General features: G+C 42.0%; 1 protein-coding gene across 1 annotated transcript in view; it reads left to right on the top strand.

The window, feature by feature from the left end:
- The window catches only part of ME2 (malic enzyme 2), a 47,874-nt gene extending 24,401 nt beyond the window's left edge, over positions 1-23,473 (top strand). The window contains exons 4-16 of the mRNA XM_075932656.2: positions 140-289; positions 1,062-1,137; positions 3,412-3,573; positions 4,835-4,938; positions 5,304-5,413; positions 5,526-5,623; positions 6,041-6,154; positions 6,247-6,361; positions 8,235-8,377; positions 13,345-13,447; positions 14,320-14,390; positions 16,308-16,406; positions 18,106-23,473. Of these exons, the coding sequence (XP_075788771.2) occupies positions 140-289; positions 1,062-1,137; positions 3,412-3,573; positions 4,835-4,938; positions 5,304-5,413; positions 5,526-5,623; positions 6,041-6,154; positions 6,247-6,361; positions 8,235-8,377; positions 13,345-13,447; positions 14,320-14,390; positions 16,308-16,406; positions 18,106-18,270 (1,510 nt within the window). The 3' untranslated portion in view covers positions 18,271-23,473. The remainder of the gene's footprint in view (positions 1-139; positions 290-1,061; positions 1,138-3,411; positions 3,574-4,834; positions 4,939-5,303; positions 5,414-5,525; positions 5,624-6,040; positions 6,155-6,246; positions 6,362-8,234; positions 8,378-13,344; positions 13,448-14,319; positions 14,391-16,307; positions 16,407-18,105) is intronic.

Below are 23,473 nucleotides of genomic sequence, written 5' to 3'. Positions count from 1 at the left end.
AAAGAAATTCATGAACTAGAAAAAAAATAAAGCATTTTGGTTCATGCCTCGACATTTCATGCTATATGTTTCTATATAGATAGATGCAAAACATTTTAACCTAATTAATCTTTTGCTTTGTTTTCTTGTTTGATTACAGGTATATCTACATAATGGGAATCCAAGAGCGAAATGAAAAGTTATTTTACAGGATATTACAGGATGATATTGAGAGATTAATGCCAATAGTTTATACACCAACAGTAGGTTTAGCCTGTTCCCAATATGGACATATCTTTAGGAGACCAAAGTAAGGCCAGTAATTTTATTTTTTAAATAAGTGCAAGTAATTTTCTTAAGCATGATTTTTATTTCTCCTGCAATTCAGAATTTATATGGCAAACTTTAATGTGCAGATTTCGGTATATTGAAAGTAAAAGGCTCACTCTTTGTCTGTGGCTAAGGAGTGCTTAGCTCATGATGGTAGCATAAAGCTGACTTTTTCATTCTTCTGATCTTGGATCAGATGTTTGCTAGGTTTGGCCAGTCCACCTGTCATTTAAAAAAGCCTGAAAACAGCTCTGAGTTAAGTCAGTGGCTGATATGGCAGCCAGAATTCAGTGGGCCATAAGGAAGCTCTAGCCATGCCCCCTTCTTCCAGCTACTGCCTGCATCAAGAGCAGGGAAGTGGGTGGCAGAAGAATTGATGCACCAATTCTATACTGATCTGCCATCTATTTGGGAGATGTGTCATACTGCCATGGCAGCTGGCACAAGCTTTAGGGTCACTTTGACCTGGGTGTGTGACTCAGACTGACTCATGGCAGTACAGAATCCAGGTTTTCCTGTGAACAATTGTATTACTCTACAGTTATGTTTTTAATCCAGTATGTTATCTTGGTTGTATAGACTTAATTATAACACTAATTCTTTATCGCTTTTTAATATTATTTTGTGTAAACATTTGCATAACTTAGAATTAATTAAACAAAAAATGTAGTCTTCAATTCTGCTTTGCAAAACACGATCTTAAAGTTTTAATTATCAGATATAAAAGTGTTTCCATTCTGATTTTGTTTCAGAGGATTGTTTATTTCTATCTCAGACAGAGGTCATATCAGGTCAATTGTGGACAACTGGCCAGAAACTGATGTTAAGGTATTACTGCCACAGTACTCCTTTTTCTAATTGTCTTTTTCTTTTTGAATCCCAATTCATCTTTTAAAAAAGTGGATAGTTTTATGGAGAGATATGCTGGTGCTAAATAATGCATTCAGGGCAATTGTATGACAGTGATAGCTTTATATCATATTTAACAGTTATGTGCATCCAGATGTGTGGAGTAGTACTCCAAATCAGTGTTTCTCAAAGTGGTCCGCGAAACCACTCTGAGAAACCTGCTAACTAGCCGCTCCAGTGTGTTTATTTACTGGCTTTGCAGCCACGGAGCCTCACAGCTCCCATTGGCTCCAGTGTGCCATTTGTAGCCAACGGGGGCTTGGCCCATGCTGCTTCCCACAGCTCCCTTTGGCTGCAAACAGTGAAATGAAGCCAATGGGAGCCAAGAGGCTTTGTGGCTGCTGAGCTGATAAATAGACATTCTGGAACAGCCAATTAGCAGGTTTCTCAGAGTGGTTTCGTGGACCACTTTGAGAAACACTGCTCTGAATCCAAGCTTTAGCATTCAAGATCTACAGCATGAAAACTGAAGATCAGCAGTGTTTCCTATGCCAATTGTGGTCCCTCACGATCTAGAATAAAATTGACAAATGACTGTTCGATTTGGTGAGGCTTTTGAGGTTTGTTTCTTAGTATGCCCATCTTTCTCTGAAGTACCTGCTGTGGTTGTTTTAGGGTTAAGGGATAGAACTGGAAATTGGGAGACCTGGGTTCTCTTCCCAGTTCTGCCACAAACTTTTTGTACAACCTTGAACAAAACTCTGTCTGTTTGCTCATTTTTTAAATTGAGGAAGTGTTCTGAGGTTAAATCCACTGGAGGATCTCAAAACACTTTCCAGTAACTTTAATGGAAGTACAAAGTATATTTACAGTGATGGTATTTAAAAACTTGTTAGCTGCCTTACAGCCATGATCACCAACAGGTCGATCACGAGCTACTGGTCAATTGCGAGGCCTTGACCAGTCGCTCGCAAGGCATCCTGTCTGCCCCGCCCCCATTTCCCTCCCACCCCCGAGAAGCCCCACTACTTACCTTGAGGGGTGAGTCAGCGTGCAGGGGGTTTCCCGGCACGCGCGTGTGGGGTGGGGGTTTGGCCCTGGGGCAGGCGTGCACCCGGGGCTTCCCTGCGCGGGGGGGCGTTGGCGCCGGGACAAGCGCGCGCAGGGCTTCTCTGCGTGGGGGGGGGGGACTTCCCTGCGCAGGGGGGTAGGCGCCGGGTCAAGTGCGCGCGGGGTTTCCCTGCACTGGTTTGCCCCGGGGCAGGTGCGCGCGGGGTTTCCCTGTGCGGGTGGGGGGGTCGGCACCCTGGGCAGGCACGCGCGCGTGGGGCTTCCCTACGCGGGGGGGGGCATCGGCCCCGGGGCAGTCATGGGCTGGTTTCCCTGAGGGGAGGGGAGAATCCTGGGAGGAGGGAGATGCAGGGGACTCTCTGCCTCCACTGGCACCCCACTCCCCAGCCACAGAATGCTGTCCCCACTGCCCTGGCCCCAGCCACAGAACTCTGTACCCATTCCTGTCCCCACTCCCCGAACTCTGTCCCAATTCCCCTGTCCCCAGCTTCAGAACTCTGTCCCCACTCCCGTCCCCACTCCCCGAACTCTGTCCCCACTCCCGTCCCCATTCCCCGAACTCTGTCCCCACTGGCACTCTGTCCCCTGCTGCAGAACCCTGTCCTCAGCCCTCCCAGCACCCTGTTCCCTCTCCCCTGCCCCCAGCCGCAGAACTCTGTCCCCGCAAAATGTATAATTATAAATGCTTCATTTTAGATTTAAATAGCATGAATAAAAAACAGACCATTTATTTCATAACTATAAACACCTGATTTTAATTGTATGTATTGCATAATTTAAAAATAAACTGTTTATAAGTGTGTGTCAGTAAGGGCTGGGGACAGCAAGTGATGGACAGGAGGAGAATAGAGAGGAAGGGGCGTGGCGGTAGATCTTCACCTGTTCTGAGATTTAAAAAGTGATCTTGGATGTAAAAAGGTTGGAGACCACTGATTTGCAGCAAGATAGGTGATTCCTGTGATCACCTTAGACAAGTAAAGGGGAACACTGCAGATACTGAGGTAACCTTGTGTATTTGCTCTTAGTTCTTAAGTGGTGTCACTAGAGAGAATAAATTTTTTGCATGCTAATATTAATTTGTTTTAATGCTTCATTTTGCCAGGACAAGTTTTGTGCAATATTGCTTTATCCTTTATGTCCTCAATTACCAAAGTTTACTTTTATTCTTTGTGTAATTTTAAGGCTGTTGTAGTAACTGATGGAGAGAGAATACTAGGTCTTGGAGATCTGGGTGTCTATGGAATGGGAATTCCTGTAGGAAAACTGTGTTTGTATACAGCATGTGCTGGAATACGGCCAGATAAATGCCTGCCTGTGTGTATCGACGTTGGTACTGACAATCAAGTAAGTTAAACTGTATTTTGTCCGCCATAAAGAAAACACTTTTAATGGTGGTTTGTAGTGAAATTTAGTACTGTAAGAGGGCATATATATCTGAATGACTACTCTGTTAAGATTGAATTATCTTTTGTGTAATATTAAATCGTCAGGAATTTAATTTAATGCTGAATAGCTGAGAAGCAGCCCCTATGTAAATAAAGTGAAGTGGTGCATTTGGATTGCTAGTCAGAATGCTAGTCTCAACTACAAAGCAGTGGAACAAGGTGACATGATTTTTTTAAAGCTGCTAGAAGAGCAAACCAGATTCTTAAAGCACCTTTACTCTGAATATTGATTTGTCCCATTTGTAAGGACAATGATGTAATGTTTTCAGGTGCCCATCGATATCGGCCAATCTCATAACTTCTTCCTTTATATCTGTGTCTGCGAAGCATAGTGTTTCCAGTGTAGTATTGTTATCTATTTTATTTATATTGCAGCAATGCCCAAGCAGAGACAGGGCCTCCCTGATGTTAACCATTGTGTAAACATAGAAGAAGACCACAGTCCCTGCTGTGAAAAGTTTCCAGTTAGACCTTTTTGTTTCAGGAGGATGGATTCACTACAGGCAACATCAAACAATACTCCAGTGTCTTAGCAAATAATTTGTATGTAACTACTAGCAAAACTGTAAAAGAGAGGACTTAAGATGGTGCTGAAACATCTCTCCAAATTAGGCATCTGGGGGAGAGACTGCCAATAGCATAAATAGGAGCTAATTAACATTTTCATTTTAACCAGTTTCCCAAGTTTCCTAATCTCTCCTCGCCCCCCCCCAAAAAAATTCTTTTTCACAAATACTTCAGATTCATGCATGTTGTTTTGAGTTCCAGTTAAGTTGCAAGCTCTGCTAGACATGAAACTTTATCATTTAAGGCAACTAGAGTTCAAGCAGGTGAATATGATGGAGTGGGGAAGAAAGCAGAGGGAGAGAGAGAAAGGGAGTAAAAATGATAGGTGACTAACAAAATCCAGAGAATTGCCATAAAAAACCCTAGGATTTCTACAGTATGGCTAGCTAGATACTCAACTGTGAAAATACCCACTAAAGGAAAGAGAGCTGAAATCCTTCTCAGTCTCTGGATTGCTGAAACAGAAGACAGAACTGTGTAGCACTTTAAAGACTAACAAGATGTTTTGTCGCTGAAATACGTTACTTAACACTTTGGAGAGTGTGTATTGAGTGAGTAGTTTCATTCTGCTGTTATCTTGGTTTATTTTATAGACCTTGTTAAAAGATCCATTTTACATGGGCCTGTACCAAAAAAGAGACCGCTCACAGCTTTATGATGATCTTATTGATGAGTTTATGGAAGCCATTACAGACAGGTATGGTACTAATGGAATTAGTTACTCAGAAATATGTCAAGAAGTGAGCCATGGAAAACATCACATGATTTCCTTTTCAAATGTCATATAGGGAGAAAAGGCAGTCAAGTACAGAAATATGGATGGATCAGCAGACCTGAATTCTAGACCTGGTTCTGCCTATGACTTTGTGTTTGACTTCGGGCATGTTTCCTGTCCTCTGTGTTATACTTGTGTAGGACAGAGATGGCATGTAGCCATTTCCATGAAGAGTCCAACTCTGTATTTATAGGAAGAGAGTTGACCTGGCCCCAAACAACTCTGTATTTATAGGAATGTTTTGATTTATTGTGTCAGTTGATAAAATATTTTCCTGTATTCTTTAGGTATGGCCACAACACACTTATTCAGTTTGAAGACTTTGGGAATCATAATGCTTTCCGGTTTCTAAGAAAATACAGAGAGAAATATTGCACCTTCAACGATGATATTCAGGGTAAAATGTTTGGTTTTGACTCTTGATATTTGTGTGAAAACCTTCTCCTAAAAATATACTCTGTCATGTTAGGCTGGTCAGTTCTTCTGACAGAGTTACATTTCCTTTGTAGGAACAGCCGCAGTGGCCTTAGCAGGAATGCTGGCAGCACAGAAGGTTGTTGGGAAAGCAATCACAGAGCATAAAGTTTTGTTTCTTGGAGCAGGAGAGGTAAGTTCTGCAATGCTCTCTCATGAATTAAAAGTTAAACCGCATAGAACTGTACAAAGGATCATGGGTGTTCTATGTGATTTCTTACAGAACTCAGTGTATGAGGGGCCTATTAAATGTATTAAAATAAAGGAATTGCTTCTTTACAGAAGATTATTGTTTAGATTGAAATTTGGTTTTAACATTTACAGAAGGTTACTTTTAAAGGGCCAGATTCTCACTTCATCCACACGGATTTCATAAAGCAAGATATACCCAGGCATCCAATGGTGGGTTTTGTCCCCAGAATTATAATTCTGAGAGAGAGAGTAATCGTTGGTTCTTAGCATAGTGAATGGAAATGTGCAATGATTTTCTTAGTAAGTTGAACTTATGGATGTTTCCTTTATTTTCAAGTACTTGTTCTTTTTCTGCCAGGCTGCTCTTGGGATTGCAAACCTCATTGTTATGGCTATGATGGAAAGTGGTATTTCTGCAGAAGAGGCGTATAAAAAAATATGGATGTTTGATAAATATGGTCTATTGGTTCAGGTGAGGGTCTCCCAAGCCTTTGGAATAACACAGTGCTTATTGCCATTTTATTTCCTTTCCTTCTCACAATCAGAATCAATTTAAATCTGTAGGGCCGAGAACAAAAGGTAGACGCCAATCAAGAACCATTTACGCACCAACCTCCAGACCAGGTGCCAAAGACCTTTGTAGATGCAGTGAATGTACTTCAGCCATCAGCCATTATTGGTCAGTGAACTTATTTCAGTGTCCTTAGATAATGTATGTTGTTAACTAGAAAATTTACCCGGCATTGCTCAGGTCCTTAACTCAAATAAGATTTGGGGTTTTTTTTTTTTCATGAAAATCATTGTTCAGGGGTTGGGATGAGGGTTCAGTATGCAGGATGCCCAGGGGAGAGAGGAAAACTCCAGATCTCTCTCATTGCAGCAGCTTGGGGCCATGTGAGAAGTGTCTGTCCATGGCTGCTGCAGCTCCAACAGGCACAGCCAGGGGAGGGGAGCATGTCCCCTAGTAAGGGAACAGACAGACACAAAATCTCCACTCCTGCCTCTTGCTGGTCCAATGGAATTATAGCTGTTACAGTCCCCATCTGTGGCCCCTCATTGTCCTCCTGTGGTCATTCTGCAGTATAACTCCTTCCTGCCAGACTCCTCCCTTTCCATTTTATGAGTAACAATTGAATTCCAGGCAAATCCCATTATCCTGGCAAAACCAAACCCTGACTTTGCTTTAAGTTATGTTAAGAGAAAGCTTCATACCAAATTTGGTGGTCCTAGTTCTTGCCGTTTAGGAGGAGTTCTTGAACAAATGGACAGACAGGTAGTTGCACATTTCCAAAATATATAATGAGATTTTACTACTTTCACTAGTATACTTATGGCATAACCATGCATAAGTTGATAGAGCTACACTGCATTTGCACTGGAGTAAATGACAGCAGAATTTGGTCCACTGTTTTAAAATACTTGTAAAATGTCTTTGGGGCTCAGTGTATCATGTGCATAATACCTACAGCTCAGCTCCTTAGCTATGGCCAAGGTGCTCAAAGTGCAGTTAAGGGATGTGACTTTTTTTGTTCCCTCTTCCAATCCTGAGTTGGCCAGTCTGCTGGTGTAGCTTAGAACAGCCTGCCATTGGCCCCCAAAGGATACTGCAGCTGCCGCTCAATGAGAAATAGAGAAGACCCAACTGCCCCCATTTCTCTTGTCACATTCCTACCTCTACTGAAAGGTATAGGTCAGAGCTGCTTTGCATGTACTCTGTCTCAGCACGATACCCCCTACACTGAAGTGATTTTTCCCATAGTGGGGTGCACTGACATTTGAACTAGTATCTGCCAGCAATTTGGAGCAAAACAGCTGCTGTACAAGCCTGTTCCTGATCCACAGTATTAATTGTGTCAGTGGATGTGTGTGTGTGTGTGTGTGTGTGTGTGTGTGTGTGTGTGTATGCACATGTTAATTATAACAACCACTAGCAGCCATTGCAATCGTTAAGGTTGCAACATGGCTTCTGTTATATTTCCATATATCTCCTAACACATAACTTTCTACAAAATATGGTTTTGGACTGAGTCTCTGCTCTGAGAGAGTACATGTGTGCATGTATAAGTCTGTATTCATTCTTCTGTATTTGTATCAATTGCATTAAATTGAGGTTAAAAACGATTGTGAGGAGGAGGAATCCTTTACTCCTAATCCTAAAGCCTCTTTCCCCCCTCTTAAATAACTAACAAATATCTGAACTTTGAAAATTCAAGCTTACTGATTTATAGTATCTTTGCATGGGTTTGAATGTTGTAGGATTTTAAGTTTACAAGGCATTTCAAATTAGAGATGGAAAAAAACCCTTTTGGGTCATCTTGTCCAGTTCCTGACAGTGCAAAGTCGTATTCCAGAGCTCATTTTTTAGATTCAACTTGTTTTAATAGATGATGAATATTTGTTCAAAGCCTTTGATTTGTTTTTTTTCCTGAGCATGACTGACCTTAGCCGTGAAAATCTTGATGCACATCAATATATACAGTGTAAAGTTCTTGGAATCATTGTCCTTTGTTACATGTGTAACTGTAATTTGTGTATCTTTCAAATTATTTCAGGAGTTGCAGGGGCTGGCCGGCTTTTTTCACATGATGTGATCAAAGCAATGGGTTCCATCAATGAAAGACCTATCATATTTGCACTAAGTAACCCTACAGCGAAAGCGGAATGCACTGCTGAAGAAGCTTATACATTAACAGAGGTACATAATGATGAAAATGTGAATGCACATATATTACAGACAGAAAAATGAAATAAGAATGCAAACCTCCAAGCTTCTAAACTTGGAGATTTCTCCAGGTAAAGAATACAACTGCTCATTGTGTTCCAGTTTCAAATGCATATTTGGCTTGGTATAAATTAAAAAGTAGCTCTTATTTTAAATTATTACATTTGGCAAGTGAATATTTCGTGATGAGGTCTAAATCTTGTTTGTTTTGACAGCAATATTGAAATGCAATCATTGGTTACTAGAAGTAACTTCTGTTTTCAACCTTGACTAACGTTTCCAAGACTATTTCTAGCTTTTCTTTTTAAAGAAAGTTATTTTATGTAATAGTCATGACAGAAACTAGCTACAGCCTAGTGGTTAAAGCACTCTTTACTGAACATTGAATTGGATCCTCAGAACAGGGGATGTCACTGCTTGTCTCTTGCAGTCCAATGCTCACACTTGGCATTTAATTTCCTATGTATTTGAATTGGTCAGAACACTTAAAATTAAGCATAGCGAAGTGGACTGATTCTGATCTCTCTCACTCTGGATTTATAAACAGGCTGAACCTCTCTAGTCCAGCACTCTCTGGTCCGGCAACATCCATGTTTCCACATGATTTTAATCAGCCAGATGTCCACTTATCATGGGTGTGGCCTAGTTTAATGTGGTTCCATAAAGTTTGTTTACAGCTGCCAGTCCTTAGGGATGTAAGTGACTAATCAGCTAGTTGACTATTTGCTTTCCCTCCCCTTGCTGCCTCTGTCACAAAGAGGTAGCGAGGGGATGAGGAGGGGATGGTGAGGTGAGCCAGCTCTCCAGCTCCAGCTCCGTGGGAAGGGGTAGGAGTGCAGTGGTGGCATTCCAACTTAGAAATGTACAAGAGTCCCCACTGGGGCTCTTGTACATTTCAAAGCGGAAGCACTGCAAGGAGCCCCAGGCTCCATCCGGGGCTTCCGCTTTGAAATGTACAAGAGCCCCAGTGGGGACTCTTGTACATTTCAAAGTTGGAATGCTATGTGGAGCCTGGTGTCCGTGCGGGGGACTCCCTGCTGGCCCCGGGCTCCATCCAGCGCTTCCACTTTGAAATATACAAGAGCCCCAGGAGGGGCTCTTGTGCGTTTCAAAGATTGAATTGCAGCATGGAGCCTGGGGCCAACAGGGAATCCCCTGCTGACACCAGGCTCCACTCTGCATTTCAGTCTTTGAAATGCACAAGAGCCCACTTGGGGCTCTTGTACATTTCAAAGGCTGAACTCCTTACTAGTCCTTATTGACTAATTGAATAGTCAATGGAAATCCTATCAGCTATTCATTTACTTAATTGAAATTTAACATCGTTATCAGTCCTGGCTTTCAGTGTTGTGTTCTGTTATTTAGCTCCAATTTACCCATAAATGTCTTCTAAGAGCCCAGTAAGCAGTAAGCAGTGGAAGTGTTGGTAATGCTGCTAGACAATACTGACCTCCCATTGTTTGGAAAATTCTCTGATTCGGCACTGGTCAGGTTCTGAGGGTGCCAGATTAGAGAGGTTCAATCTGTACGAGTATAATTCAATTGATTTCAGTGCTGCTACAGCTAACTTAGCCCACTATCAGTTCAGTTCCAGCAGAAGCTTTCTCTTGCACAGTTTTTATGCAGCATGCACATAAGACTGATTTTTGCTTGAGGAAATGAGCAAAGAGGCAAGAGCTAGAGAAGAAAGAAGGAGCAGCAGAGCTGGGCTTACACTTGTGAGCTGGCCTGCAAAACAATTTTTTGCCATGCCTCCCACTTAAACCTTTTTGAATCCTGTCCTGTGTGATCTCCCCATCATCCATGGACTGGCATTGGGACTTCAGAAGCAGGTAGTCACTGAACTGATTCTTTGGAAAACATCCCAAACTTAAGTGACTCAGTAAAGTGTGTGGGGAGGGATCTTTAGGTGCTTCCTGTGGCAGAAATGTGTATTTGTGCTTTGTTCCTTTCAGCGCTGGGTATCATATTGATTAATAGTGCTGTATATGTTTTAAGGCTATTGTGCAAACTAAAGAGCTTGAAACTTACCTTTCACCCTTGTCTCCCCAATGAAAGCTGAGATTCTCGTCTGTCTTGCTAGCTATCCACCAGGTGAGGCGGTCGGTAGTGGGGGCTTTGAAGGGGCAAACGCCCACTCTAGGAAGAGACCAAATCTGGATTTTTGGGTGCTGTATTTCTACAACACAAGGGAATTCATATGCACAGTTGTTATGCAGCATGCACATAAGACTTGTTTAGTCCCTCAGGACAATTTATTCTTTGTATATGGGCTAGTCCCCTGGTGTTTCTTAGGCAATGTTTTGGTGAATAAAATATACAACTCAAAATTCACAGTTCAGACACTTTGCATTGAAGATAAACAGAAACAGAAGATAGGGCCAGATCTTCAGCTGTTATAATTCAGTGTAGCTCCAATAATGTGTATAATGGGTACTTACCCACATGTGATCTAATTGAGGGTCTTCCAGTTCTGTTTCTCACTTTAGAGAGAGTCTACACAACAACAGCTTAGGGTTGCCAGGTGTCCGGTATTGTATCAGACTGTCCGGTATTTGCGCGCTCTGTCCGGTAAAATAAAAATCAGAAAATACTGGACATGTACAATGTCCAGCATTTTCTGATTTTTCCGGCTGCGCACGGGACGGAAGCCTGGCATGGGCGGGGGGAGCGGCTGGGAGTCCCAGCTGGGAGGCGGGGCCACGATTGCGGCCGGGAGCCCTCAGTCACTTGAGTGTGAGGAGAAGGGGAAGCCTCCTTCTCGCTCGTGCGTCGCCAGGAGCCTGCGCGGGACAGGCAGCAAGTCCCGCTCCCTGCCAGCTCCGCTCCCTGCCAGCCAATTTGCTCACCCTTCCCCCCCCCCCCGGCCAGCTGGTTCTCCCCCACTTCCCCTCCTGATCTTCCCCGGCCAGCCTCCCTGCACCCTCCCCAGCTCTGCTTCCCGCCGGCCCGTTCCTCTTCCTGATCTCCCCCGGCCAGCACCGCTGCACTTCTCCCTGCCCCCCCTTCCTCCTGGCCAGCGCCGCTGCACCCCTCCTCCCCCAGCTGTGCTTCCCTCGCCCCCTTACTCCCGGGCCAGCCCCGCCCCGCCCCCTCCCAGTCGGTCCCCCCCCAATATCCCGTGGCCAGCCCCATTCCACCCCCCCCACGACCAGCCCTGCTTCCTGTTGGCCCCCCCATCTTTCCTGGTTAGCCCCGTTGTCCCCCTCCCCCGTTAGCTGTTTCCAGCCCCCCCCCCCCTTCCCGGCCAGCACTGCTCCCTTCCTGGCTGGTCCTCCCACCCGTGAAGTGTGTCCGTTTTTTTTTTTTTTTTTAAATGACTACCTGGTAAGCCCTAGCAGTAGTCCAGGTTCTTAGAGTCTTTTTTTTTTTTTTTTTTTTTTGCTTTGGTTCCCCCCCTTTTTTTTTTCCTTCAACAAAATTTTTTCCCAGTGGTTTTTTTTTTTGGTGGGGGGGTGTTCGGTATTTTTGTTTCAGCCATCTGGCAACCCTACCTGTCTCCATTGAATCCCCCCATGTGTATATGTAGAATGCCGAAATGCACTCCCTGGAATTAAAACCACTGTCAGTTTCCAGCACAATATAGTGCTGGGTAGGTAGATCCAGGTGCAGTGTTTTCCTTAGGTAAACACCAAGAAAATATTGTCAGGACAGTTCTCAAAACTATTAGTCCTTGGTAGGTTGGGAGGGAATCTTTTGTTTTTCTCCAATAAAAGAGCTGCCTTAATTATTTCAATCTGCCATTCACATGTATGTGTTAAACTGTTGTATTGTAATGTTAAGGCTGTGAAATACGGAAGATTTATTGAAAGGAGATTTTAATTTTTCTAATCCTTCTAATTTTATTTACTTTATTCACTATATATACTACCACCCACTATTATGTCCATTTTTAGAATATTTATTTCTCTCAAGTGCAGTCAGTACAGCCTTGGTTATCAAAAATTCATCATGATCTTAAACATTTAATAATTACATGGAGAATTCCCTTTATTAGCCAAAACTTTGATTATCCAAAATTACTCTGTGTTCTCCTTGTAATTTGTCTTTGTAATTACCAGTCCTTCTCTCCTAGCCCTTTGGGTTTCTTGACCTCAGAAATAGCCTAAACATTATAAATGGGAAACTTTAAAATAACACTTAATATGAGAGAGTCCAGCATAGACAAACCTCATAAGAGCATCAAGAAACCATCAAGAAACTCTTGCTGCTTATTTTTGGATTTCACACAAGAGTATGGTGATGTTTTGGTGCCCTCTGCTGCTTTGCAGAAATATTTTTTTGTTTTAGTTTCTATCCTCTTTTGATCTTGACTTCACATATACTTTGCTACCTACTTTCCTAGAGAACTGTGTCCTATTAAGAGGAATTAATATCTTTTAAACAAGTAGACATCTTCCATTCCTTAGAAAGCTTCAGAGTTTGACGTGTATGCGTCCTACTTTCAGTTTCCTTATGTTTGTACCTCAGAAGGAAATCTTGCTAATATTTTTGTCTCTTTGAGGCTGCTGTAGTGGGAGTTTTGGTTTTCTTGTGATGGTCTCTGGAGCTTTGAATCAGCAAGGCACTTGCATAGCTCTGACATAAAGCATATGAAAAAAAAATTAGGCTCATGCTTAAGTTCAGAAGTGAAGGAAACTCTAAAAGTAGGGGGGCAACTGGCAATCAAACTGTGGTCCTGCCTCTTCCTGACATGCTCCCTCATTGCCTTCCCCCATTGCTCATCTTTATGGCTGGTAAAAAGTGAGAGGGCATATCCCACTTTAGCACGTGATGGGGCCATGGTACCTAACACTCCTTTTCCAGCACTCCTACTTAAGTACCTTTATTTCATTGGGTTCTAGCTGACTGTGAAAACATTGTGTGGTCAGCCTCTCATTCATAGTGACTTTATTTTTTTGTAATGCAGACTCTGTGAATTACTCCCTCTCATTTAACAGGGGCGGTGTTTGTTTGCCAGTGGTAGTCCCTTTGAGCATGTGGTTTTGAAAGATGGACGATCCTTCAGACCAGGCCAGGGAAACAATGCCTATATTTTTCCAGGTAGTATAAAGAATTCTGTCATTTCACTTTAAGATTGGATTATTTCTAAATTGTTACTAATATTGCAGCATTGCCTAAAGACCCCATTCAGGACTGAGGCTATGTTATACAGGCACACACAGTTAGACCTTCCCAGCCCTGAAGAGTGTAGTTTAATTTAAGACAAAACTTACTAAGCAAATAATAATAAATAAATGGAGGCTGGTAAGGATACGTGATCTGATAAGCATGAGTGATCATAATATGTGATTACCTGGGCTGTCTCTGTGCACAATTAGCAGGTTTCAATTTCATTACATTTTATACATATAAATTACCAAGTCATATTATTGAAGATATTGCTTCCTTATGGCCACTTGCCTAAGTACTTGTTTCTTGGAAGCAGGTTTGTTTGTCTAATGACTTTTGTACAGATAACGGTATAAAAGAGGCATCATGGGATAATTTTTTAAAAAAGAAAACCTGTATTCCCCCCCCGCCCTCCAAATTTTTTTTGAACATTCTGGTATGTTACTAGGACATCAGTAGTTAGTATTAAGAACTTGTGTTTTAACATTCAGTTAAAGTCAATGTGTGAACCAAGAGTTTAGCTCACTCACCAAAAAAAAATAAATTTTTTTTTAAAATTAAAAAGCCAAATCCAGTGCAACACTTGATACCACTGTCTGTCTATTAATGTAGCAAAATTAGTACTTCTGTCTCTCCTTTGTTATGAATCTGCTGGCATTTCACATAGGAAGTTAAAAATCATTCATAAATCTGCAACCCTTTTTTATCTTTTTTGCATTTCTTGCACCCTTTCAATAACAGGGCTGCATATTAAAAATGATTTTATCATAATAATAATAATAATAATAATAATTGTATTCTAGGTGTGGCTCTGGCTGTCATCCTCAGTGGTGTTCGGCATATTAGTGATAACGTCTTCCTTGAGGCTGCAAAGGTATGTGTTCAAACATAGATGATGCTTTTGCAAGGCGAAATCAGTCCCTTTGACATGATTTTTCAATGGAAAACAGGTTTGGATTATCAATATTTTTGTGGGTAATGTCTACTTATGACCAAAGATTTATACTTTTGTCCAAAAATAGAGTTCCTGAAATATGAAATATTTCAACTTGTAAATGCAGCTGCAAGTGGCTTATGGAAATTGTAGTTTGGTTACCTTGTGGTTCATTCTTCTCAATGCACTGTACTCTGACGCACCATAGCCAGGGATCCTGATAACGCATATTTACCCTTCCTCATGAGGGAAGACCTTGGTGCATCCTGGGAGCTTACTGAGGGATCTTGACCTATGGAGCATAATGGGCACATGAGGAACTGCAGCAGTAAATCAAAATACTGTATTTAACTTTTTTTGGCCAAAATATTTTAGTTCTCAAATTTCCAACAACAAAAATGTTCTACAGAGGTAGGGGAAAGCCCCATTTATTGTCCAAGTCTAGGGCTGATGTTGTTTTCTCTCCCCAGGTGCCCTGTGTAGTCCAACATTTAGCCGAGTTGCTCTGTAACTGGAAAAACGTAAAAAACAACAAATAGTCTTGCAGAACCTTAAAGACTAACAAAACATGTAGATGGTATCATGAGCTTTCCTGGGTACAACCCATTTCTTCAGCTGAATGGGAATTTTGTACTTGATTTGCCAACAAGAGTCTCTGCACTTGGGGGAAAGGGAGAGGGAGGAAATCATCCATGAGATGGTTTGATGGTGTTACTGTCAGAACTTGTAGCCAGAATTTTTAGGGTTACCTGAGCAGAGAGGAGCTACAAGACAGATCAAAGGTAGAAAAAAAATCTTAAACCCGGAAATACAGGATGTGTGATTTTTATTGTGTATGGTTTCTTTTATTGCAAACATAGGGGAAAAGGCACTCTGTCCAGTCTTGGTAGTAATTTCTGTTTCATTCTTCCATCAGATTCTGCAGCTTCTTTTGTCTCTTTGTTTTTTCACTTGCCCTTCTCCATTTTATATTTACTTATATATGTTGGTGAGATTTTTTTGAAGGTCAGTGTAATGAGGGGATCCATCATTTTGTGCCGCCATCGTAAATGGGCCAACTCTGCAGTACAGTGACTTCTTTGAAATTTAATTTTTTACTGTCATTAAAGTAGAGACGTTGGCACTTTAGCAAAGAAACATCTGACATCAGCTTAGATCAGTGGTCCCCAACATGGTGCCCGCGGGTGCCATGGTGCCCGCGGGGGCATTTGTGTATGCCCTCCAAGTGCTCGGGGCTGGCCTGGCCCCGGGCATGTGGCGCACGGTGAGCGCCTGTCCTGGGAGCGCCGCGGATTGGCCGCCCACGCTCTGGGCGCGCGGCTCATGGGGGGAGCGCTGGCCGGCTCCGGGCACGCGGTGCATGAAGGGGGCGCCAGCCCCGGGTGCGCAGCGCTTGTGAGGGAGGGGGTGCCTGCCCCAGGCGCGCGGCGCTTGGGGGGGGGGGAAGCGCCGCCCCTGGCGCGCGGTGCTTGAAGGGGGCGCCGGCCCTGGCGCACGGCTGTGGGAGATGGGGGGGCCCCGCCCTCTGGCGCCTGGCAGGCGAACGGCCACGCCCCCTAGCACCCAGCAACCTTAAATGGTTGGGGACCACTGGCTTAGATGGTAACATAATAATAATAATACAAATAATAATAATTAATAATAAAATGAAGAGGCTTGTTGCTTTGGTCACAGATTGCAGAGAGCATATTACAGTAATTTTTGAGGCTTTGACTGACTTATAGAAAGCACTTTTATATTTATTTTAGGTCAACTGTACCAATCAGAACTCACAAATATATTCCTCTGTTTGCAGCTTAGTGGTGCATTGCCTCCTGCAAGGGGTCAATAAATTGCTAATATATGTTTTGAATACAGGCATTGACAGACCAGTTGACTAATGAGGAACTTGCTCAAGGAAGGCTTTATCCACCCATGTCCAACATAAAAGAAGTCTCTATTTGCATTGCTGTTAAAGTAAGTGGATGTGATTGGCCTGAGCTGAAAGGTTCACTGTGCATTATATACACTTCCTGAGCTCTATAGCATATTTGGGACCAAAAAGAACAGACCAACACTCAGGCTATTGATAAAAGTGCAAAGTACTACACTTAGGAAGAAATAATCAAATGCACAAATATACAAATACAAAATAGGAAATAAGGCCAAGAGTCTCAAGCTCCTTGCCTATGGGCCGTTCCCAGCTGGTGCTGGATTGCACAATTGCTCTGGCTGGGATTGCTCGCGGGCCAGGAGTTTAAGACACCTGGACTAGGCAGCAATATGCTGAAAAGGATCTGGGAGTTATAGAGGATTGCAAATTGACTATGAGCCAACAATGAGATGCTGTTGCAAAAAAAAATGTCATTCTGGAACATAGTAACAGGAGTGTTGTACATGAGACATAAAAGGTAGTTGTCTAACTCTGCTCTGCATTGGTGAGGCCTCAGCTGAAGTTTTATGCCAGTTTTGGGCATTGCACTCGTAAAAAGATGCAAACAAATTAAAGAATCTAGAAGAGCAACAGAATAAGAGGTTTAGAAAAGTTGATCTATGAGGAAAGGTACTAAAAACTGAGAAGGCAAGGAGGGACCTGGTTAGTCCTCAAATATGTAACAGCAGTTGTCCTCCACACCCATCCATGATAGGCCAAAAATAGTTGGCTTAGTGTATGGCAAGTGAGAGTTAGTTTAGGTTGCATATTAGCAAAAGATTCTAATTATAAGGATAGTTAAGCAATGGAATGGATTATCGTGATTTAGTTGAGGTTGCACTGATTTAATTGGGATGGGGCCTCATTTGAGCAAGGGGTTAGACTAGATGATCTCCGGAGTTCTCTTTCAACCCTAATCTTCTATGATTCAGGGAGAATGTAGAATCTCCATGATTGGAAGCTTTAAAGAACAGGTTAGACAAACACTTGTCAGGGTTGGACCAAGTATACTTAATCTTGCACAGTATGGCGTGATGCACCAGATGACTTCTTGATGTCCTTGCTAGCCCTACAGTTGTATTATTCTGTCACAAGGGAGATTTATGAAATATTAGTTTATTTATATTCTGTTAATGATCACTTGTCAAAACTGTTCCTTTGATTTCTTTGACATTATTTCATTTCTAGCTCCCTTAAAAGGTTCTGGTCCTTATATCTAATGTTCTAAAAGGACTAGAATGTTTCTTCCACTTACCATAGCCCTATAATACCCCATAATGGTTTCTCTTGCTCTTGAAGCCAAAATTTGAACTCATGGCTCTCTTAATTGAGGGCCATCATCCCAGGAACTCATTGACACCAGAAGTCAGAATGAACCCAGCCATACATCCTTTAGGTCACATTGCAAGATTTTCTTTCAGCATGCCTTCACCTAACTTACAAGTTATAGAATGGTCCCATAAATAACTGGCTTTAATCTGAGGCGAAGATAGTTGGTCATTCTCCTAGATGGTGTTGATGTTTTATGTAGGTTGTGGCTTCATGGCTGCCTTAGAAATGTATATAATGATATTTTATCTGAATGTGCAATTTTAAATTTTTTTGAAATTTGACATTATCTACTACTCTTAACCAAACCCTTTTAAATATATCTAATTTACCTAAAGTTCTGTTATGTTTTCCTATTATATTGTCCCAAATGGTATTAATAGGCACAATCTATGCAATGATTTAACTTCTCAGGTTATGGAATTTATGTACGCAAACAACATGGCTTTTCATTACCCTGAACCTGCCGACAAGAGCCAATATATACTATCAAAGGTTTGGAGCTACGAGTATGAATCCTTCTTGCCAGATGTGTATGACTGGCCTGCGTCTTCGGCAAAGCCATCTAAAATGCACTGACATACCAAAAGATTGCACTCCTTGTGTGCTGACTTCTACTCTGCAGGGAATCCTTTTCAGACCAATTTATGATCATGACTTTTGCAACTTGTAACTTATTTTCCATCATTTTGTTGTCTCCTATCTACCCCCTTTTGCGTGACAGTTTCCCATAAAAATCTGATAAACTGTATTGGCAATGGCTCCTATCACATGAATAGGATAGCTATCCAAAGTTTAATTTAAATGACATAATGTTGTAATTTGAATTTGGAGCCCTCATCACACCAAAAACAAAAAAGGCATTTTAGCCATAGACAAATGATAATGAACTATATCTCTTCATCTCATCATTGCTGATTGCCAAGATATTTGATTTTGCTTTTTAATAAATCTTCTATTTTCTTCACTGTCATCACAACCAATGAATTGTGACACCATAGGAAGAATCTGTCAAGAGAATAAGCCAGATGTATCCAAATGGCAGATTCTGTTCAATCTGCAGAACAAAGCTACAGGTGTCCTTGCTTCATTCAGCCTTCTGTTCTGTGGTTGTACTTTTGAAATTCTTGGCTGTAGGGTGTCCAATGTTGTGTGCAATTTAAAATTTGGAATAATATTTGTACTCTACAATTTAATCATTGTATGGAATTCATTAACAGAAAAAACTGAATTAGTTTGAAAAACATGATTCTTGGGAAGACTGCAAATAATCACATCATCGTTTTTTATGTAAGCAAAAGAAGGTAAATTATTGCAGATTATTCTACTTTTTGGGATGCAGTTTATAAATGAAGATCCTTTATAGAGAGCTGCAGAAGCTATGAGTGGTTCAGTTTAGCTGCAGAACTTGGACACTATCTGCCAAAAGATTTTAGTTTGATATGTTTTCTTTTTAAGGTTCTGCTGCTTTAAGCAAACCTCTCAGCATTGTGTTCTTCCAAAAACTTGTATCTTTTGTTTTCACATGAGGAGTTTGTAGAGCCAGGTGGAACATCACTGACCAGAAATGACTCCAAAACAGACCTATTTGGTGCTTTGAACAAAGGTTATTCACCCCCCTTTTTTCTGGTACTGATAAAGCTGGAACAGTGGGTCTTGCACCAGCTGTTGATATGTGCATTTCCAATGGTTTGGCTGCTTGTTTCCTACAGACTTTGCATAGTAGACTACCAGTTGTTCAGTGTGAATAGAAGTCTTGAAAGGTGTGACTTTTCTCAGGTTGTCAGTTGATCCTTTGTTCCTCTTCGTGCCACAAAATGTGAATTTAATTTCATTTCTATCCAGTTATTCCATATAAAGTCAGATGTTGTGGCCAGATCATTGCTAGATTAGCTCTTTTTTCTTCCCTCACAGATTCATTCAAGTTATCCTCCAGTTGCTTTGAAAGCCCTGAATTTGACATGACTATTATTTTTTGGATTCCTTCTCATTTCTCCCCATATACTCTCTGAGTGAAATCCAGTGCTCCACATTAGTAGACCCAGAATGTGGCTATTGTTGATTGTCTGTGATGTTGTTAAAACCAGAGAAAGGGTAACATAAGATTAGACAAAGGGGACCACGTGCTTTATCGATGTTTTGCTGTGTCTAGAACCAGTGGCAGAAATCAATAACTCTTTTGCCTGAGCTAATAGGCTAGAAGCCAAGATCCAGGTACAAGAGTAAACTTGGTGAGGCAAATGTGTGCACAACAGGATAAGTAATCATTCCCCCTCCCCCTTGAAGAGGATGTAGAGCCCCCTGTCTTTTTTTATTGCTTACTCTGTTATGGTCCTAAAATAAATAGATAGATTGCTTTAGTCTTTTTAAGAGCAAAAGGTGATAGGAAGAAAAGTACAATTTGCAGGGGATTTTAATTAGGTGAAGAGAGACTGCTGAGATATTTGGAAAAAGCAATGATGGGAAAATTACTTGACAATTTACTAAGGCTTTTGATAAAATACAGTGTGTGGTAATGGCTCTAAATTCTACATTGTGTTTTGAGAATTATGAGGTTTGTAATTTATATATGTATAAAAAAGACCAACACTTGTGGTGTTTTTACAAAGAATGCCTTTTCATCTATTTTTGTGATGCTTGGTTTCTAATGTATTTATACGTTAATTTAAACGTGAATCTTATTCTGAGATTGTTATTTATTTAGTACAGAAAATAACTACCAGATATTCTGAAAACCCAAATCTCACCAAAGGAAGAACTGAGAATTAGTTATTTGTATATAAGTGGAATTCCTCATTATGCAACAAATGTTTCCCCATTTCTTCTAGTGAAGATGTGAATATAGCAAATCAAAAAAAAAAAGCACTCCATGTGTTGCCCGCATGGCATGTGTTGAAGATGAGTCTTTTGTAACTTGGGACAGCAATGACCTTGGAGACTGTGTGCTCAGCCATTATTATACCTTGTGACTAAATAGGAACATACATGGATCCATTTAGGGCCTTATTTCTCAGACAAGCTGAGCAGCCACAATTCAAAGTCAATGGGAACTATAGGTACCCTGCACTTGTGAAAATCAGGCCATTTAAGACTGATCACAGTAGGTTACAGCCTAAGGCTGTAAGGGTAGCAGCTAATACTGTCAACCAAAACACTGAAAAAATTGGCAGTGGTTTCCAATAAAGGTGTGTGTACCTCGATTCCTGTTTGCATAAAACATGTTCTATTATTTTCCTGCTGTAGGAGCCAAGAGCATTTGCATTGCTCAAAAGTGACTTGTTTTGGCATTGACCAGCTGTGAATATTTTTGAAACTTCATCTGAAATACAAGATGCCACTGTAAAGGAAAGGAAGAAGCATAGCTCTCCTGCCTGAGTCTAAGTCCCTGTCTGTATTACATCTATAACTGAAACAGAAGACCTATTTAAAATATACAGTAAACTTCCGATAATCCGGCACCTTTAGGACCCAGGGGGTGCTGGATTATCAGATATACCGGACTATTGGAAGGGGCGGGCTATGAGGGATCTGGGGTGAGGTGGGCTGGGGGGGGTGCCACCCCAGACCCCTCATAGCCCCCCCCTTCCGATAGTCTGACTCTGCCCCAGGTGTCCCTGATTCAGCCACTGCTGGTCAGTTTCAGCAGCGACTGAATCAGGGACCCCTGCAGCAGAGCAGCTGGAGTGCTGCCGGGTTGGTCCGGTAGCGCCGACCCTTGGCGCAGCGAGACCAACCCGGCAGCACCCCAGCTGCTCTGCGCCAGGTGTCCCCAAGTCAGCCGCTGCTGATACTGATCAGGGGCTGACTCCAGGAAGCCCGAGGCAGAGCTGCTCTTCCCTGGGCTTCCTGGAATCAGCCCCTGATCAGTTTCAACAGCAGCTGAATCTGGACTCCTGGGACAGAGCAGCTGGGGCGCTGCTGGGTTGGTACCTGCTCTGCCCCCGGCTTCTCCGATTCAGCCGCTGGCCAGTTTTAGCAGCAGCTGAATCGGGGAAGCTGGAGGCAGAGCAGCTCCAATGGTCCGGCTGCCCGGAGCACTTCCGGGTTCCTGATGTTGCTGGACCATCAGGAGTGACAGATCATCAGATGCCGGACCATCGGAGTTTTACTGTAGTTGGTTCCCTGACCGAGTTGTAATGTAGGCAGGGTCTGGTAATGTCTCTGCAACTGGGTAAAAATCATAGAACAGCCAGGTTTTACCTTAGTTATAAGTATACAGATCTCCTCTAACTTGCAGCTTTTAACTTGTGACCAAGTTTTGTTGTTTGCTATCAGTGTATCATAGATAGGGCCTAAGATTACTCATGTAATTCATCACCACTGCATTTTAGATTTGTGACAGAGATACCAGCTCAGTTAATCACACTTTGGATGCACTTCACTTTTCCTTTTTATTTTTTAAATGCATGCTGAAAGGGATGAGAGAGATTCATACATTATCATATTTAATAAGTTAATTCAAACTGTCTAAGAGCATTAATTAAATGATTGAAAATTCACTGATCTGTCATCTGGAAAAGAAACTCCATAATGTTCAGCTTCATACTTTAACATAATTCTGATTTTGCCTTGCGACCATTATCAAAGACACTTATACATATTTTTCAATAAAGGAAATTATCTTAATCCAAATAAAATAAAATGTTATCACTGATATTGCATTCTATAGCACTGAATGGTGCAAAACAGGCATACACTGCTTTTTACAAATCATTGCTTAGGACCTGATCCTGTCCTCGCTCTCCATACTCTCCCAATGACTTGTGCACACATAGCAACTGCTTTAGCTCTCGTCTGCTTGCTTTCCTAAGCAGTGCTGAGAACTTCCAACAAGGTGACAAGGATCCTAAATTCCCATTAAAAGCAATGGAGTCGAGGGTACTGAGCCTCTTCCAGGATTGGTCCCAGTTATATTCCCATTAACATCATTGGGACCAGGATCAGTCCATTAGAGGACAGAGAGAAATATTTGTGTTACAAGTGAAAGGAATGCACACTTAAAGTAACTAAGTGAACATGGCCTAATTGCACAAAATATGCATGTTGTTTGCAGTGAAGTTTGTAGCTGAGGTTGGTCACAGAATATTGCAGAGAAAAGGTGGATGAGGTAATATCTATTATGGGACCAATTTCTGCTGATGAAAGAGACATGCTTTTGAGTTACACAGCACACTTCAAGCCTGAAGAAGAGCCCTGTGTAGCAGGGAGCTTAAACCCTCCACACACTGGCTGCTGCCTGCCCGTGTACAGAGGCTGTTTTTCATGGCAGCCTCCCTTGTCTGCAACAGTGGGGGGAGGGAGAGGGGCAACTCCATGGCAACCTGTCCTTAAATTCTTTTATAACAAATATGAAAATTGAAATTATTCTCCAGACTAGGGTTACCATATATCTAGGGTTTTCCTGCACATTAATTCTTTTTTTGGTCCTTCAATCTCTGCATAGGTGGATTCTGAAATATGAACAAATGTCTGTGATTCCTCCCCCCTCCCCCCAAATTATCCTTTTTTCAACCTTGTTTCTAGTAGAACTGCAATTTCTGGCAGGCCCTCACAGCATCGTTTATAGGTTTGCTTCCCTTACTTCTGTGATGCTGCTGCTGGTAGCGCTTTCCTTCACTACTGTGCACCTGGAGAGCAGGCTGCCTCTGAAGGCAGCACTGCTGCCAGCAGCAGCCCGGAAGTCAGGGTGGGATGGTATTGACTGTTGAGTTGCTGAAAAGGATCCTGCTTGTACTATACAACTTCAGACACACAAAGACTTTTATGGCTACTTGATGAGCAA

This window comes from Pelodiscus sinensis, chromosome 6 (assembly GCF_052426305.1).
Source record: "Pelodiscus sinensis isolate ZL-2025 chromosome 6, ASM5242630v1, whole genome shotgun sequence".
Classification (NCBI taxonomy): domain Eukaryota; kingdom Metazoa; phylum Chordata; order Testudines; family Trionychidae; genus Pelodiscus; species Pelodiscus sinensis.
This window is presented reverse-complemented; position numbering and strand designations above follow the sequence as displayed.